The sequence below is a fragment of the Pungitius pungitius genome, chromosome 16 (genome assembly GCF_949316345.1).
Source record: "Pungitius pungitius chromosome 16, fPunPun2.1, whole genome shotgun sequence".
In the NCBI taxonomy this organism is placed as follows: domain Eukaryota; kingdom Metazoa; phylum Chordata; class Actinopteri; order Perciformes; family Gasterosteidae; genus Pungitius; species Pungitius pungitius.
In genome coordinates, this window is record NC_084915.1 from 4,039,693 (window position 1) to 4,057,663 (window position 17,971).

Consider the following 17,971-nt stretch of genomic DNA (forward strand, 5'->3'; position numbering starts at 1 on the left):
CTCAATGAGTACTTTATTACTCTTTCAGACATTACATTGAAGGAAGTTGTAATATGTATCTGAATGGAATTACCAAGTTTGAGCTAAGGAATTTGTATTGTATCAGAAAAGGATTGTTCATAAGGAACCAGACTTTTTTTTAAATCTGTGCTGTTTATTTTTATTTTTGTTATATTGAACATGCCAAATATCATAATAACACGTTGACCAAAGCACAGGAACACAATAGTAAAAATCTATGTATTGCCTGTTCAAATTTCATAAGCATAATATAAAAATAAATTGAGTTCATATCTCGCCAGAATAATAACGGGCATTTTAACGTGCAGTCTACATAGAAGGCAAGTAAATTGCATTTACTTGGATAGAAGCATCCACGCGTATTAATAAAAACAAAGACAAAATGTATTGTTTAAGCACTGCGTTAACTGTACAGGTATCTAGCTGAGTCCTCGGTGTAGTTTTCTCGGTGATACGGGTGAAATAATAAGTAGAGTGAAAGAATACACGTCTCCAAGCACAAATCTCTCAAATGACTTATTCCACCACTGAAACGCTGCAGCGCCTCCGCGGTCGTTTCAACTGGAGTCACAGTCGGACCCGCGAGCTCACAAAGCACGGATATAGGTAGTCGTACCCACACGTACCCCGTCGCCATTTTCCCCCCAAGCTAAAATACAAAAGACTTGGCTGTGGGAGCACACACCCCTTTCACAATATTCTGCTAATATGCCTACAGACAGGCTAGCCACAATTTTTGTCACTCATATTGAATGCACATATTTTGAGGGTACTTTTAAAATGCGGTCCTGCGCGTGAAAATATGTTGCATTTTAGTGGAGGATACTGTGGACTTCCGAGCGGGGTGGAAGTCAAGATTTAATGACAATTTTTGCCTTGTTACAGCAGATGGTAGCACAGAGAGACAAATGACTCGCCGCGCTTGTTGATTGACGTGCAACATACCCACACAGGTAAGAGCTTAAATTTGAAATCGCTTTGCTGATGACTGGGTTGTCCAATCATCGGGCAGCAGGGGCGGGTTATAACCCCGTCAATCATGCAGAAACTATAATGGTTTGAATAAGGAGGGAGGGGGAGAATCCAATCCGGTTTGAGCTAGTTCTTCTGCCAATGGAACATTACCGTCGCGCTACGCTGTATTAGACTGTACTGGTACAGCTTTATCCAGAATATACCACTGTATTTTTTCTCCTGTATTGAGCAACATTTAGCTCTCCTTTCTTTAAAAAAAATCACCCCGCACAAACCAGCCATGCCTAAAAGGAGCAAAGTGAGTAGACCGACATCTTTCATGCATTCAGTAATACGGCGTTTATAACCCCCAAATGCAATTTGTAAGTTGCTACAGCCAGCGGTCCGGGTTGTTAAAAAATGTTGCTACCAATATGTTTTTTTTCTGTTACGGATGAGTGTGAACAATGTCACCGCATTCAGGAGTTTAGTTGGCGTGCAGCGTCTGTTTTGGTGTTCTAAAGTGGCTGCTTCTCGTCGCTACATCTCGTGCAGTGATTATCTTTGTGCCGAGTGGTTTCCCCTGTGTCGGGTTTTTATTTGTACTGCGGAATGGTGAACTACACAATCACAATTGCGTGTAAATTACGTTAACTTGCGGTGTAGGACAAGGCATGGACGTTTTCTCAGTCGACGGGCTGCTTTTTCTGCATAGAAAGTTGGCGGCATATTGATTGTTTCCTATGGGGGTCGTCACGCTGGCTACTAAAGTTTCGAAAACGCATACTGTAATTTTTAAGAATGTTATTCGGTAAGTGTTGGGCTTTTACGCTAAGTCAGTTGTTATCGCGTAGGAAACGAGACCTTTAAAGGCTGTCTTGTGGATCAAAATCGTTTTTTCAACGAAAATACGCGAATGGCGCTTCCCTAAAACCTAACATGCATGTGTTGTTTTTGTTAAAGAATTTTTATAACGTTTATAAAAATGCATTTCTTGTGAGACGTTCGTCGTGTCCGCCGAGTGTCTTTATGTGTAGTCGGCTCAGGCCAGTCGAAGGGTTATGCAATGGCGAGCCTCCGTCAGCAAAGCGCCTGCTCTTGTTGCTGGGGGTTCTAGTAGATTCTGCTACCAGATCGACCGCTGAGCGTCTCGTAGTGACTCTTTTCAAATTCGTGGCGGGAGCCGCTCGCTAGACAGCTCGGTTTCGCTCCGTGAACTGGCAATCCCTTTTTATTACCAATGAATGGATATGCTCGCGGGGAGGCGGAGTTTTACAGTACAGACAAATCACAGAAGTCGCGAGAGCACGACCACAGGCCGCGGTTTAAACTACACTTGTGTGTATATACAATTCAGACTTCCCTTGTTGTTGCTGTGTAGACAAGTGTACTTCCGCATTGATTCATTTTGATGTTGTGCTAAGTAATATTTCTAATGGATGTGATTGAGAGTCTTGCTCTTCCATGGTTACCAGCCCTATTGTTCCAAGATTTAGAACATATCTCAGCCAATCACAGCGGCTGGTCTGAGCTAAATCATGTATGAAGCTAGCTGTACACCCATAGGCCAATGTTCTGTCTGGAAACGCCCACTTTTGACTTACATAACTAATACTTAAATCCTATGACCTTCTTCCCCCCACCAACTCAACTCACCACAGGCACATTAAAATGCAGGAAAATGCTATAACTGGATTTTTTAAATTGTTTTTTCTCTGACAGGCAGGAGGAGAAACAGTGGTAAGTAATAATTCAAGATATTTGTTATAGAATCTGATCTTTTTTTATAAACAAAAAAGATAATGTGTGCACCCACCAGAGGTCAGTAACACCCCATCTGTGAGGGCGATTGACTGATGTGTTGAAAGTAATCGCCTGTCTCTTTACCCTGTGCAGGCCAAGAGGAGATCTCTCAGGTTGAGTGAAGTAAGTACATTAAGCCCATACTCTCAATATGCATAGCGCTAACTGCATTCTTAATGCTGACAAATCTTCTTTTGTCCCCACAGAAACCTGCACCTTCAAAGGCAGAGGCCAAACCTAAGCCAAAGGTGAGAGTCCTTTTTTATTACCTTTGGTTTTAGACTCCAGACTGTTGCTCGTGGGACTGATAGGTTGATTATTTATGCTTTGCAGAAGGCACCTGCTAAGCCTAAGAAAGCCAAGGAGGTAGAGAAGGCAAAGCCCGAGGAGAAAGCACCAGAGGCCCCCGCTGAGAACGGCGAAGCCAAAGCAGAAGAAGAGGTAATGATTGCGGCATCATATGTAAACATCCAAAATCCAACTAATCTATGTGGTGATTAAACTCAATAAAACATTTTTTTTTCAGGCACCAGCCACAGAAGAAGCAGAAGAAAAAGATGATGCAGCAGAATAACATCTCTCAAACCACATCTTTGCCAGTGCTCCCTGTACCTCTTTTCTTGTACAATTCAGGGGGATATTTTTATCAACTATTTTCTAAATACAGGTTTTTTAGTAGTTTGATTCTAGAGAACACTTTTTTTTAATGAAAGAAAAAAAGTCAATTTGGAGACGGGAATTTCGTCACATCCCACAATTTTGCATCGCCACAAAAAAATCACGGTTGTTGTTTCCGTCAGTGGATTTAGTTTCAGTTTTTAATGTGAAGAAGGGGAGGGAGGGGGGAGCGGGACAGGTTACCGCGTTGGCGCTTAAGCACAGCATTCACAGGAGCTGGGGCAACAACCAGAGGAGCGTGTCCACCTGGATTACATTCCATATGCTTTATAAGGGACAATGTATGTAATCTGTGCGGGGGTGGGAATAGACAAAGTCACAGGGCAACTCATTGTTTTATTGTTTATAATGAACAGTGTTTTAGAATGTTTGTAAGCTTTGTTCCTATATGTTATTTCTTGTACTCATGCAGTTTTCTCAATGAATCTGATCAATAAAGCTAAAAATCCCTAGTACTGGAGCTCTCCTTATCAAAACTGCATCGCGTGTGTTGGTTGTGTCTCTGTTTCTGTGATAGCATCGCAATAAATTTGTATAGCTGCTGTGAAAAAAAGGTTCAATCTTTCTATATGCATTGTGTAATGGTACATATTAAGGATGGTAAAAATGGAATTTGTTTTCTTAGCCAGGATAATGAGGTGTGTAACCATCAAAAAGATTGGCGTCTTAAGGCCAACCGACAAACTACATTTATTTGAGATGTCAAATGCATACCAGCAGTAGCAATATTAATGTGGGTTTTAGATATCTGTATTAAGTACAAGTGTGCAGTTCCCTTTTATTTGTTTATAGATGTACCTGTGTAATGATTGTTATCAACAAACCAATAAAACTGTTGGTAGTTGTTTCATTTTGAGCTGTTGGTTTTTGAGCGAGGTTGCTGAAAGATTGCTTTAGCTGATTTTAAAAGTCAAAGCTTAAAATTAATCAAAGGAGAAACAACCTTTATAGATGTGCTCGCTGCTTCCACACTGATAAGTGATTTTATTTTATTCACCAACCAAGCACCTACACTATTACAAATAAAGAATGTTTTCTACATGTAAAATAAAGTTTGATTCAACATTTGCTGCAGGGTCATGCTATACTAGCTTATTTGCAGTACCGGCCAAAAGTTTGAACACACTTTTTTTATTGAATTCAATGTGTCTTTTGACGTACTGATTCTTCAAGGTGAAGAGGAGACATTTAAGTTATCTCCACTGAGTAGCATTTTAGTAGCATTGTTTCACTCCCTGTTAAACCTTTATGAGTGTTCACTGACACTTAAACCATCCCAATAAAAGTGGACGAGGAAGAGTTTCAGCACCACGGACAGCTCCCCGCGGAGCCGGTGCTTTAACAGCTCGTGTTTTCTCCTGCTTTTTGACATCTTTTCAAGATGTTTACACGTCAACGTAACATAATTATGTTTACCCGCCGCTTAGTAAACAAACTGATAACGTGCGCCATTACGTAGCCATGATACCTGCTGTGATTGGTTGGCGGACATTGTTACGCTGGAGCTATGTAGAATATTCAGATCAGCATTTTCTTCTCCCCGGTGGAGCTGTCAGATGGTTCTTTTGTCCCTTAACTACTTTAATAAACATTTTGTTAATCACTACAAACATGTGTCTGCTTCATCCAGTGACTGCTCTGTGTGTCATTAGTATTTCATTAAAGGGTGTTAAACTGGTATCTCCTGGGATGTCATTCCCCTTTACTTTCTTTTTTACTCCTATTACTTTACATTACATTACATGTCATTTAGCTGACGCTTTTATCCAAAGCGACGTACAAAAAGTGCATTTCCACATAGAGATACAAACTCAGAAGAACAAGTAACAAGAAAGTACATTTTTCATCAAATAAGCAGTTACAAAACATGTTATAGAAAAGTGTAATTATAAGTACAACTTAAGTGCTATCATTTGTTAGTGCTACGGTTTGCTAGTGTTTTAGTAAAGGTAGAGTCTAAAAAGGTGTGTCTTGAGTTTTCAACAGAAAATGTAGAGGCTCTCTGCAGTCCTGATGTCATCGGAGAGCTCATTCCACCATCTGGGAGCCAGGACAGCAAAGAGTCGCGATCTCGTCGAGTGCTTTTCTCTCAGTGAGGGAGGAACAAGCCGTTTGGCAGATGCAGATCGGAGTGTGCGGGTTGGGATGTAGGGTTTCAAACCATGTCCCGGATGTAGACTGGTGCCGATCCATTCACAGCATGGTACGTCAGTACCAATGTTTTGAGCAGCCACTGGTTACCAGTTGGCTGCTGGTTTTACTTAAATTGCAAAATTTCAAAGTCTGAGTGCCAAGACTCAGAGGACTTTTCAATAATAAACATTGAGCTTGTCAAACTTGTCTCTGTCACGGTTTGGGTTCATGTCTCGTCTAATTTTGTAGTTTCATTCCTCTTGTGTCCCTGGGTTAGATTCGCTTCCTGCCTTGTCCTGTCATCCCCTGTGATTGTCTAACGTGTCCAATCACCTGCACCTCCCCAGTGTATTTAAGCCATGTGTCTCTGGTCGTGTCATCGCATGAATGTTCGCCTTCATGAATGTGAGTCTTCCAAGTTGTGAATATTGTCTGCATTTCCCCCTTTTGTCCTGATTTTTTTGTTAAGAATTTGGACTATTAAATTATTTTTTCGTTCGTAAGAAACTGCGTTGGAGTCTTCCTTCCTGCCGCGCCACCCCACCATGTTGGCTGTCGTCGTGACAGTATCTCCTTGTTGAAATATGTTTGAGGAGAAACCCTTTGGTTTCCAAATGATAGTTTGCTCAAAAAGACAAACCCACCTCCGTCATGGCTTTGTTTGTGTATTCTTTATTAGTAAAATAGTCAGTAGCAATCTATCATAAAATAGCTTGTGCTTCATAAACCATTAAAACTATTCAATAAATTATTTATTTTATATATAGATTTGTAAAGATGCTTGTCGGGAGTGCTGATGTTGTCCAATGTCATGTCTCTACTTGATCATGTGAAGCAACAAAAAGCTATAAGTTAGCTAGTTCAGGGGCATTTTTCGGTTAGGCTGAGCAAACAGTCATGGCTCTTAACAAAAAAGCAGAGAACAGGATGAAAAAAGGCGAAGGTGATTCTATAACTTTTTTTTCTCTCCAGAATTGGTTAAAGCAATATACATAGCTCACAGTGAGTTGTCAGGCGATACGTTTAACTACCACTAGTGAAATCAAATAAACTCAACTTCACATTTATTATATGTTAATGGTATAATCACCAGTAATTTGTAAAAAAGTCATTTCTGAAATGACTAAGTTAACAGTATAAAGTTCAAACTTCTGTGATTAAACATCTGTACTTTAATGTTTGTCTAAGACACTTCTGATCACGCGAGATGGCGAGGCTCAAGAGTAAAATTGTGGATCACGTCAAACACAGCGGTGTATAAACATAACATGCTCTCCTATTTCTTCATTGAAATAATGAGCCTTTCACAATCATGACGACGATACATACTAAGACTTTAGTGCACATCCCCAGACAAATATTATTTGGAATATAAAGGCCCATTAAGAAATATTCAACACATTACATCCAACTGACCTCCACTCAATGAAAACATGTGCAGCAGCACGCATTGACAAAATCAGCTCAAAACCTTTGCACAGCTGTCTTAAATTGCTCCACTGGAAAACTAACTTTGTGTGCTGGTATCTAGGATTTTTTGGTAGAAATGTAATAAAATAACATAAAATATGTTTTAAAATAATGAGAGTATACAACCACCTGAAAATAAAAATACTTCTTTAGCTTAGAATGATTTATTTACTTCATGTTGCTGTGTTACTTCAGCAGGAGGAACAAACCAAACACTTGTTCTTGCGTTGTTTTCGTTACCTGAAGGCCACTGTAGTTCTCGACATGCTCAGAAAGGGAAGGGTCAAAGGAAGGGTGTTAAGTTTGTTGAAATCTACAAACTCACCACTCAATGCCATTTAATCCTAGACCCCACCACCCTTGTGTTGATAAATCACCGATCTGACTATTGTTACTTTCATACTGTTACCTGGGCTTTAGGGCTCGACTAGTACCAAGTACGGATCCGATAATAGTGTTTACTTAATAAGTATGTATGCCTCACTGTGTGGAAGAGACTGGGATCATTTGACTCAAATATTGCTTTGTAAAACACAATGTTACCAATATACTGTATATGATATACTGTATAAATTTCAATAATTCATTTTAAATAATAGTACCCAGTACCAGATTGTCCAAGTCACAGATATCCAGTTCTCTTGTTGGTATCAGACCAGACTATATCTCTAGATCGAATGTGATGAAAGCACAGCATTGTGAGTCTAAAGACATTTCCTCTGTGTTTGTTCTAATTGGCGTATTAATTTGCCGTATTTTTTATGGCTAGCCAGCAACAGTGTGAGAACACCGTGCATCTAGTCACATGTCAGGATGTCGACAGTTGGCTCAATTCAGGATGATGTACTAGTCTGTTTTCTCCCACCGTCCCATCTTGGTGCGCATGTTGCGCAAAAGGAAGAAGCCGACGGTGGCAACCGCCATGATGACCTCGGCAACCCAGAAGGCCGTGTCCCAGCTGTGTTGCTTGGCAATGGTGCTGAAGGGAAGGCCTGCCATAAAAGCCCCAACTGCAACGAAAAGGAAAGCTTGTTTGTTCAGGCCGACGCGTTGCCATTGGTATTGTAAAGCGAGTCGTACAGGTGATTCTGTGTGTTATGTGAATTTACCATTAGCCATCAGAGCTACAACAGCATGAGAGGTTCCACAAAAATTTGAAGGAGCACTTTCACTGGCTATCACCCCAAACAAGGAAATTGGTCCGTAGGAAGAAAATCCAAACATGGCACCGAGGAAGAGGATCCAGATCTGTGTGCGAGGATGTGAAAAAGGTAGTAGTTTGGTTAACAAACCAGCTGACGGGCGGGGTGCCCTGACAATATAATGGTAGGGGGAACACTGCAGAAAAAGCCATTTCTTTTAGCCTACCTCTTTTTCTGATACACCAACGAGGACAGAGACAGGATGAAGGACTTGGACCCAAAGAGGAGCCTCCTATGCCAAAGCAATGAGCCACTGAGAAGTCCACTTCAAGCATTTTAGAATATAAATTAAATTGGAATTACCTGTGGCATCTCAAGTGTGATTGTAACCCTGAAAAGGTACATGGACACGCACATACCGGCCATCATGAAAAGGAGCAGTCTGTGACGAGGGTTGCCGTGGGTTCCCAACCCTTGCTGGACGAAGTCAAAAAGAGGAAGATACTGAACTCAGCTCAATAATTCCAATCGTGTTCTGCGGGATCTATCCAAGCGCCTGTTACTTACCCGAGCTACAGCTCGATCCGAGAGGAACCCTGCCGCAAGGCTGCCCACGAAACCCCCCACCTCCAAGGCACTCATGTAGGTGCTCCCTGTGGGAGACAAAGCACTTGATGTCAGCACCAATAACCAGTCGGATGGAACGAAAAACTAGACTAAACTAGAGAGGCGAGTCAAGAAAAATGCATACCCATGAGAACAGTCTGGCCCTTCTCCTGCATAAGGAACAGCTGTCCCCAGTCAGTGGCAGCTGTCTTCACCCCAAACACCACCAAGTAGCCCAGAGACAGCACCCACAGGAATGGTGAGAGGAGGAACTCCCTCAGGGTGCTCTCCCCGTTGCCTGGGCAGGGGATAAACATTCACACGGTCATATAAACTATAGATCAGATTTTCGGTAGATGTGGTCAGGGTACTTGTATGTCAGGGTGATTTATGATTTTTGTCATAGAGGCATAGTGTCATGGCCTGTCCCATGTGCCTTTTGTAAGTTGATGAGTTATCAGTTAATTGGAATAAAAATTGTTTGCAGGATGCTAATCAGAGGGGCCAAGCGTAAATAAGTATTATAAAATGCCCACAATCACACAGAACAGGGAGGAAGGATTGGGTAAGGATTAGGTGATTTATATTGAACTATGAACAAAAAATGACAGAGTGGTTGTATGAAAGAAAATTTTATCAATGACCTGCTCTGCCTGATCTGCATAGTGGTCTTGGTTTACGAATGTGACTGTGTATGTAGTTGTAATCCAGCACACTTGGATGTTTGAGAAGCGATCATGGCTGTCATTTTAGAAACACACACCAAGTCTAGTCTACTCCTGCTTAACTAAAGTTGCAGATACATTAACATTTATGTTGAGCACTAATTATAGCTACATTGACTCTGTGTTTGTTTTGGTGCCCCGTGTCCCTTTAGAAAATAATGTTGATTCTATATCTTACCTGAAAAAAAGAAGTTCTGTTTATTTGATAGGTTTATGAGTCATTGGGGTCAAAGCCCAACGTCACGGTTGAGCGTCATATTACGCTCTACCTGTTTTGGCTTCTTAGTGGCTAAGGGAGCTTTTGCTCTTTTCCACGTGGGGCTAGTCAGATCTGAATAGGCTCTGAAAATTAAAGAGTGGTTGAAACGTGTAGTCCAACCACAGCCGGACGAAAAAGAAAAAACTGATTTTCACTCCTTCAGTTTTTCTGCCGTGAGGCCTGCACTAAAGCCACTATGAAAAGGGAGTTTTCTGTGTGCCATATTCTTCTATTTTTAAACCAGTAACATAAACTGCTATATAAACATCAGAACACTCACAGGGGTTCCCCTTTATCCTGACAGGAAAAAATGTCCAGATAGTAATAACACTTTTTATCATATGCCATTTCCGGATCAGGGGCCAAAAAACAGGCTAGGGGCAGGTACAAGCTAAGCGTATTAATATAGCAGCAAAGCACTATTTGTGATATAAAGTGGAGTAATGTCTACCTCAGTAGGGAATGTAGTCAGTCAGTCTGTTAAAGTCTTGATCTGAGTTTTCCTTGCTTTGTTGACATAGTTGGGGCGTTTACTTGCAGTGCATGTGAGCATGCCCGACAGATTAGCTGTGCACCGCCACTCTGCACTGTTCTCATGTGGCAGTGACAGCTGATGACACAGTCCAGACTGACAGCATAATTACTGTATATATGGAGCCCACCCTTTGGCTTCCCCTCAGGTACCATTAGCTCTTTCAGCATCGTCGCCATAGTTTGCACTATTAGCACTATTAGCCCTGTTAGCACCATTAAACGTTCTCTCACAGTAAACTCTTTCATTTTCAGTTGAACAACCCTCTTCGAGATTACTTACCGTATTTTCGCGACTATAAGGCGCACTGGATTATAAGGCGCACCTTCAATGAATCGCCTATTTTAGAACTATTTTCCAAACATTATTAAGCGTTCTGAAAACTCTTCACTTCGATGGTAAAGTTGTTCAAACGTTAATGTGGATATTAACAATATCTCTGAACCTCCAACTTTCGTTCTTGATTAATGAAAACATTCTTGGCAAATGCTTTAGTCCATCTTGCACCGAGAGGCAGCGGCTGGAACCGTCAGCTCGATCCCGAGATCCAACTACGAGCTTTTTAACTACAGCAGCTTTAATATACGCTATTGGAGCTGAAATTACCGCGGCTGCTGGCACCAGACTTTCCCTCCAATGGATCCTCGCTAACCAGTATGGATCAACCAATTTATCCATATATATGGCGCTCCGGATTATAAAGCGCACTGTCGTTTTTTGAGAAAAAAATGGATTTTAAGTGCGCCTTATAGTCGCAAAAATACGGTAATTTGATTCGTACTTTTGATGTTTGATGCTGTACCACTGCATGGACAGTCCTTCTTCCTACAGAGAAAGCGTTAAAGAAACCCCTCTATCCGCTGTTAAAACCTGCTTTCTCTTCTCTCCACCCTCTGCTTACCCCCCTTGGCCCCCTTCTTGGCTGCTCCCTCGATGCTGGGCAGGCCCACGTCCTTTGGCTCGTTCTTTATGAACACCACACAAACCAACGAGAAGGAGGCGCAGAAGATCCCAGATGCAGTCAAGATAGTCCTCCAGTTGTAGTACTGCAGGAGTATAGTGACCAGGATTGGACCCAGACTCCCGGCTAGATTCATACTGCAGGACAACACGGACCACCACGTTCCAAACTGGGAGGGCTCAAACCACTAGTATAAAAGGGACACAAGGACAATCATCATCATGTACTGTTTCTACATTGTTTCTGCAAGATCCATTTCTCTGAAGCAGCCCACAGGTCATGTTCACAAACATGCTCATTCACATCACCATTATCTCGGCCAGGAGAGTCATGAGATCTCTCGGGTGTGTGAGAAAGAGGTTGTGTACCTCTGCATCTATTCACGGCAAACTGCATCATATCTGGCCTTTCCTGATATAGCTGAATGTTACTCTTGTGGTTGCGGAAGAATTCCGCTTTCCACAAAGACCATTTATTGCCTGATCTTTCACGCACTACTGTTAACTAGGACACTGCAGGTCGGAGGGGGAAGTGATGACACAAATGAACCAATTTGACATCCCCAACTGCTACTGTAATGGCAAAATATAATGATGTCATATTGTTTTATTATATTGAATCTCTAAAGCTGATCATGAGTCTAATAGTGTGAAAAGTGTTTCACAGTACGAAGTGTGTGGTAACTGTCTGAGTAGAAGAGACTCCAAACACAAATCAAGGTGTTATCCTTGTGAATGTATAAATATGCCTGTAACACTCTCAAACGTTGAGAAGAAGTTTGCCGCTGTCCGCCCATGGTAGCTGGACATCTTTAACCTCATGAGAAATAAATGAAAAAGGTAACTTTGCCGGTTGTTTGAGAAAATCTTCCATCACACTACTCTGCAGCCAGAGATGCAATGGAGGAAACATTCAGCCAATTGTGGGTTGTAATAATTCAATAAAACACACCAGGCAGATATCACCTTCTAGTTTGTCTGTAAGAAGGCCAACATAGCAATAAACGTTTTCCTTTTTTAGATTCTCTTTGTATTTGACTGCTGCTGAAGAAATGGCATTAGAACCACACACCCTCACAATGTAACAGAGCTGAAGACAGCCATAAGAATTCCTCATGCAGCATACCCAAAGGAGTAACCAGTAACTTGAGAACCACTTGACAAATACCTAAGATCAGCCCCAAGGCTGAATCAACACCATGTTGATCCACGGTGTGAGGATGATAACTAGCATGTGTGAAGCAGCAGCTCTAGAAGCCGTGGCAAGACTTGAACCTTTCAAAAGATTGTCAACTCTCTCGAGACGAGGGAAACACCTTTAGTTCTTCCTCTAGAAAGGTCTGCTGAGGATCTTCTATAAATACATCCTCCTGTAATCTGATCCCCTTCAGCACGCCGAAGCCTATTTATTCCTTCACCTTTTGAGCTCTCTGACTTTCAAGGAGCCCCCAGTAGACTCTGAGTGTGTGGTTTCAGAGTCGTGCCTGAGATACCGGCCATTCAGCAGAGCTGTATGATCCAAAAAGCTGGTGGGGAATGAGGCCGTTGAAGTTTCTTAGGTAACCCTTTGATTTCCAAGCTATCCACTATCTCCACCACTCTCTAGAATGGACGGAGAACCACAGACAACATGTCTGGCCCCAGGATTACTCCCTTCCACCCGGCTACCCTGAATACCGGTGCAGTATTACCTTGCGCAGTACTTTGCCACAGGGGGGCCAGCCGCAGCCTTGACCCAGGCCGTTGATGAACCAGAGCAGGGAGAACACGGGGACGGTGGAGGACCAGGAGAACACCACATTAATGCCGCCCACCAGGAAGAGGCCGATGGAGAAGAGCCAGCGGGCGCTGATCTGGTCCGATAGCACGCCGCTGATGAACTTACTGATGGCGTAGGCCATGGTTTGGCTGCTGGTGATCAGACCTGCATAGACGCAATCAATGCTACAGTTAAAAAGCAATGCAGGGAGAGAGAGGCGGTAGTTTTGTACCAATGAAGGCAACCAAAGATGAATGAGACTTCCACCAATTCACTGTCGATGACATTAAATAAGTAGGACTTAAAACAAGAGAACATAGTAAGTTGTATTAGACATTGACATATGTGTACAGGCTAATGCCTTTGCACTGCGCTTGGATAGCAATATTTTGGTTTATAATTGCAGTGTTTTTAGTCTACAGCATAACTGTGAAACCATTTATTATCTGAGCAAATATTAGGTTCACCAAACAATTAAAAAACAAATCTGATTGTCTCACCCAAGTCATCTTTGTCCAATTCAATCTCCTCCATCACAGAGGGCATGACAAACGAGAAGGTCTTCCTGTTGAAGAAGTACAGCGAGTAGCCAATGAACATGCAGGAGAAGATGGCAGTGCGATAATAGCCATAGCCTGTGGCCCCCATGATGGCGGTTGGTTCCAAAAAAAAGGAGTCACACAACTTTGTAGGGTCTTGTGGAGTCTTGTATTTGGGTCCAATCAAAGTTTTTTGTTAAAAAGTAGATGCTATTGACTTCTTGTTTGCACCGGGTAGGTGGAGAAAAGATAGAGCATTGGCTGGACTGCAATGATTGAATCTTCACTGAGAATGAACACTTGAGAACTCTCTCCTTGCAGGCTGGAAGCTCGGTCTGTCCGAGGGCGGAGGGAGAGAAACCTTACACCGACCTGGAGGGGAAAACACGATAATAAATAACAGAAATCATTTTGACTGGTCTGTCAGGAATGGCAGATATTTAGCACTTGGACATCTGGATTAGCAGATAAAAGAACATTTCAGGATAAAACTTGTGTACACAACACCTTCCAAATGAGAAGCTGATGCTTGGAAGAACGAGTGTCCAATATGGTATCCACAGCTGCCCCCCGCACACATCAGTGGTTGTGATGCTGTTTGTTATGTAAGTTGACCCCCAGCAGCCCCCATGTTATTTACAGCCGCATCGCCCGCCACATGTTGAGGATAAAGTGGCATTATCGACCCGCAGCCTCTATGTTTCACTTGTCATACAAACACAAAGTTGCTGTTTAACAGGCTTGGGCATCGGGTTTTTAAAAGGAGCGGGGGGTAACAACCACGCGATGATATCAGGTGTCCAACAGGGACGTGGCTGACGTATTTCATAGCCTCTTATTTTAGATATAAAACGTCGCCAGGAAGAACGAGGACACCTCATACGGCCTGTAAGTTTATCCTCTGGCGCGATAGGCCGTTTGTACCCGCGGTAGCCTCACGCATGACGCCGTGCGGACCAACTCATCGAACGGGACCCCTTTCTGAGCAGCCGTCGGTGCACCGTCAGTAAGGGGACGTACCTCGTGGACAAGTACAGCCTGGTACCCCGGCACGTTAGGCTGTATGTCTTTCGCAGCCTAAACGTCACCGCATGCCGACCTATAGCAACACGTATCGCGGCTGTGCGCAGCATGACACGCTGTTATACGAGTTGTCGGTATCGAGATGGCGGTAGAAGTCATTGAATCAGATTACCTTTAACTCGCGTCCCCCTCGCCGGTGCCATCCAAGGAAAAACAAGAAGGAAGACGCGCGTTCATGATTTTGCAGCTTGTGTGCGCGTCCCCGTGACACAAGCGCAGCAGTCCCCGCGGTCCCTCGGACCCCAACTCGCTGCTGCGGTAGTTTCACGTGTAGCGCCGTGCTCCCGGGGCTGGCCCCAGTGCAGTCAGTCACATGCTGTGCAACTCCGTTTAAAACATGCGACTTTACGTGTGTAATGCTTCACGCTGCACCGTCGTTTCGGGATCAGCCCCATCTGCAGGATTAAACGTAGACATAGTGAAATATCTAATATCTACAAATCTCGCAATATTATGTTGATATTCTTATAAAAGATCATCATTCAGCTCATACTCCTCACTACTGCCATCCGGCGGTTTTGATATAAACAAAGATTCGTTTATTATGAATATTAACGTGTTATGGCAGATTTTCCAAGTCCAATCCCTTTTGATAGCTGCCACGGGAGACAAACAAAATGTCCCTTTTATCCCGTGTGTTTTTAAGGCTTCAATAATGTACAGTTATTAGAGGACACACTTATATGGCACTAAAAGCCATCTCTTCAGGGCTCTTCAGGTGTGGCCTCAATTTAGCATAATAACAGAGGCAGCAGGGAACGTAGGATCACTCCCTGTTGGTTACATAACATGCTTAACATTGCACTGTGGCATTGTTAAAAGTGTAAGTGTAATCCCAATCTCCCCCTTATAGACTCACAGACTTTGAGGCGCGCTCCAAAATAACTCTGTGAGGGGTTTAGTACTGTCCCACTGTTAGGTGCTTGAGTGCTTTTCGCAGACATTTTCAGCCCTTTATCAACCCTGTGAGTCATTGCAATGTTACGTTAAAAACGGGATAGAGAAAGCGGGGAGACCTAAAAAAAAAGAAGGTAAACGCGGACAGCACATGTGTGTTCAGACTGTCATATTCAAATCAACACAATTAAAAACTATTATTAAAATGAAAAAACACACATTAGTATGTGGCTTTCTTTCTTGATGTGGATTTAATATATGCTGGTGTGTGTTTGTTTGGCCATCAAATAAATGTATGAATAAAATTCCCGACACCTCAAATAATATATATATATATATATATATTGACAATCAATTTGTTGTTGGCTGTCAGAAGGGCCCTACACAACCACTATCACCTAAAATCCCACTAAACATTTAACAGATCAGCTACAATAACTAACACCCCAGGGGCCAATACAATACCAATGTAGAGAGGAAGATTTTGATCTTGTCTTTCTATAAACTCTTTGGCTTGTATGGTGTTAATGCATGCCTTATTTCTTTTCCATCCAGCAGATGGTGCCACAGGGATGTGTTATTTGTGGTGGATGTATTCAGCCAAGACAGAAAGAGTACTTTTTTGCAAATGTAATAGTATGTTTTTTTATGTTGTCATCCAGAGTCAAAGTTGTGCTTCTTTCTTTGATGTGATTTAAATGTCTTTTTAAAAAAAATGATTTTTAAGCGTATATAAGTCAGAATACAGCTATGCAGGTGAAACAGTTTCACGGGGAACAGAACCACTGTGCCGGTGAATCGTAAGGCAACTTTTTTCATGACACAACCCAACACACACATCAGCCGTCATTTTGAATTATTCAAGACAATGCCCCATGGCTGTATCGTGTGCGGAATTAAATATAATAAAGGAGCACGAGAGCACCAAATCTAGCCTGGACAATGTCTGTCAGAGGGTCGGGCTGGAGCAGGTTGCAGGGAGGACTCAAACGCAGAGTTTTTCCAAACAAAGGGCTCTTTATTCCTAAACAAAGACCTGACGTGCTCCAACGACGAGTGACGTAAGACAATGACGCGACAAAGGACAACTGGCACACAGGGCTTAAATACACAAGGGAGGTGCAGGTGATTGGACACAGGTGGAATCAATCAGGCAATCACAGGACAAGGCAGGAAGTGTAGTCACCCAGGAACACAAGAGACATGAAAACTACAAAATAAGACAGAGCAGACCCAAACCGTGACAATGTCCAAGACCGGATGTTAGGACAGATGAGAGGACCTCATAAAGTTTACTTAACTGTCTGGGCTAATTTGCTGTAAACAAAGCGATGCACTTTCCTGAAAGGTTTTGCTTTCAGTTGTTTCAGTTATGACTGGGGAAAAGGAAAGATGGGCCTGGACTTCCATGAGCTGATGAAGCTCTTATTAATAGATTTGTTTTAAGGGAGAGAATGGAATGGAAGAACACAACCCCTGAAAATTCTTAATGGGGTCATTCGCACAACCATTTCACAGTAACTACGAGTAAGTGCCGTTTCTGTTGTATCTTCTCCCGCAGCAAAGAGAACTGCTCCTCCTCAGCGTCTCAAGCTCCCACACTATAAGCCTGCCTCCTCATCGTGCAGCCATTTGTGGCTTCCTACAATCTGTAAAATAAATATTGTTCTCAGTTACAGGTGCTTAATACGTAAATCAGAGCCTAACTATTGCTTCCACGCAGCTCTCAACATGGCGATGGCTGGTAGCATCTAACGCTTAGATTAGTTTGTGGTGCATTTGTACTGACAAAGCTAACCGTGTAAACCAGAGGGGGATCTCTGGAGGGTAGGCACTATATGTCCACACTGTTACTTTTTTACATTAATGGCAACAGCTGAGACGGCGGCTAGCATCTTAGGGTGCTAACTGGCAACAGTGGTGACTGAGCTAACAATGTTTACTAGCAGAGGAACTCAAGGCGGACGTTACACTTTCTGCTGTTAGTCAGGACGACGTCAAAGAAACCTCCGTATGATCACACATAGAAAATAATGGTCTCATTTTTTCAACTTTAAATAATTATGTATCTTTCTCTTTTTATGTATCTTTTGAAAGGCTCTCCCAACAGAACTGAAACTTTCAATAAAACACCAGCATAAGTGAAATAATGAGTCTGAGAACATGACACCAGTCCAGACTCCAGGCCGGGGGGCTTACTCTGCCTGTTCAGTCAACTCTTACCAGCGGCAATGAAGGCTCCAAAGTGGGAACCACATGCCAAAGTGCAGGAATAAGCTACACATCCCATTTAATGCATCAAACTCAGCTCCTGGTGCTGGGGAATTACAACTCCCAATCCTTTGCTTCCTTCCTCTCTCCCTGCCCCCCTCTGGCGTTACCCTTATTTCCTACGGATTCAATTCCACAC

The 17,971-nt window shown here is 42.7% G+C and overlaps 2 protein-coding genes across 3 annotated transcripts; one reads left to right on the plus strand and one right to left on the minus strand.

The window, feature by feature from the left end:
• Positions 1-1,071: 1,071 nt before the first annotated feature.
• On the plus strand, positions 1,072-4,306 carry hmgn1b (high mobility group nucleosome binding domain 1b). Its single transcript, XM_037468154.2, has 6 exons — positions 1,072-1,294; positions 2,698-2,715; positions 2,872-2,901; positions 2,985-3,026; positions 3,112-3,219; positions 3,305-4,306. The coding sequence occupies exons 1-6, from the start codon at positions 1,277-1,279 to the stop codon at positions 3,350-3,352; spliced, it is 264 nt and encodes an 87-aa protein (XP_037324051.1). The 5' UTR covers positions 1,072-1,276; the 3' UTR covers positions 3,353-4,306.
• A 1,935-nt stretch (positions 4,307-6,241) lies between these two features.
• Positions 6,242-14,950, minus strand: slc37a4b (solute carrier family 37 member 4b). 2 transcript variants are annotated; one of them, XM_037467942.2, is made up of 10 exons: positions 14,777-14,950; positions 13,543-13,953; positions 12,975-13,207; positions 11,225-11,471; positions 8,953-9,105; positions 8,769-8,854; positions 8,565-8,678; positions 8,428-8,493; positions 8,169-8,307; positions 6,242-8,069 (listed from the first exon to the last, which is right to left on the minus strand). In XM_037467942.2, the coding sequence occupies exons 2-10, from the start codon at positions 13,688-13,690 to the stop codon at positions 7,906-7,908; spliced, it is 1,350 nt and encodes a 449-aa protein (XP_037323839.1). In that variant the 5' UTR covers positions 13,691-13,953; positions 14,777-14,950; the 3' UTR covers positions 6,242-7,905. The 2 variants fall into 2 exon arrangements, with proteins under 2 accessions (XP_037323839.1, XP_037323841.1); XM_037467944.2 differs by lacking the exon at positions 14,777-14,950 and adding an exon at positions 14,089-14,291.
• Between the last annotated feature and the right edge of the window lie 3,021 nt (positions 14,951-17,971).

Bases quoted from the DNA above. Each gene is read 5' to 3' on its own strand.
- hmgn1b (XM_037468154.2), top strand. The intron at 2,902-2,984 runs GTAAGTACATTA...TTGTCCCCACAG, and splicing joins GATCTCTCAGGTTGAGTGAA to AAACCTGCACCTTCAAAGGC. The intron at 3,220-3,304 runs GTAATGATTGCG...TTTTTTTTTCAG, and splicing joins AAGCCAAAGCAGAAGAAGAG to GCACCAGCCACAGAAGAAGC.
- slc37a4b (XM_037467942.2), bottom strand. From the start codon at position 13,690: ATGGGGGCCACAGGCTATGGCTATTATCGCACTGCCATCTTCTCCTGC. The intron at 8,679-8,768 runs GTAAGTAACAGG...GACTTCGTCCAG, and splicing joins CGGATCGAGCTGTAGCTCGG to CAAGGGTTGGGAACCCACGG. The intron at 8,070-8,168 runs GTAAATTCACAT...TTTTCGTTGCAG, and splicing joins TGTAGCTCTGATGGCTAATG to TTGGGGCTTTTATGGCAGGC.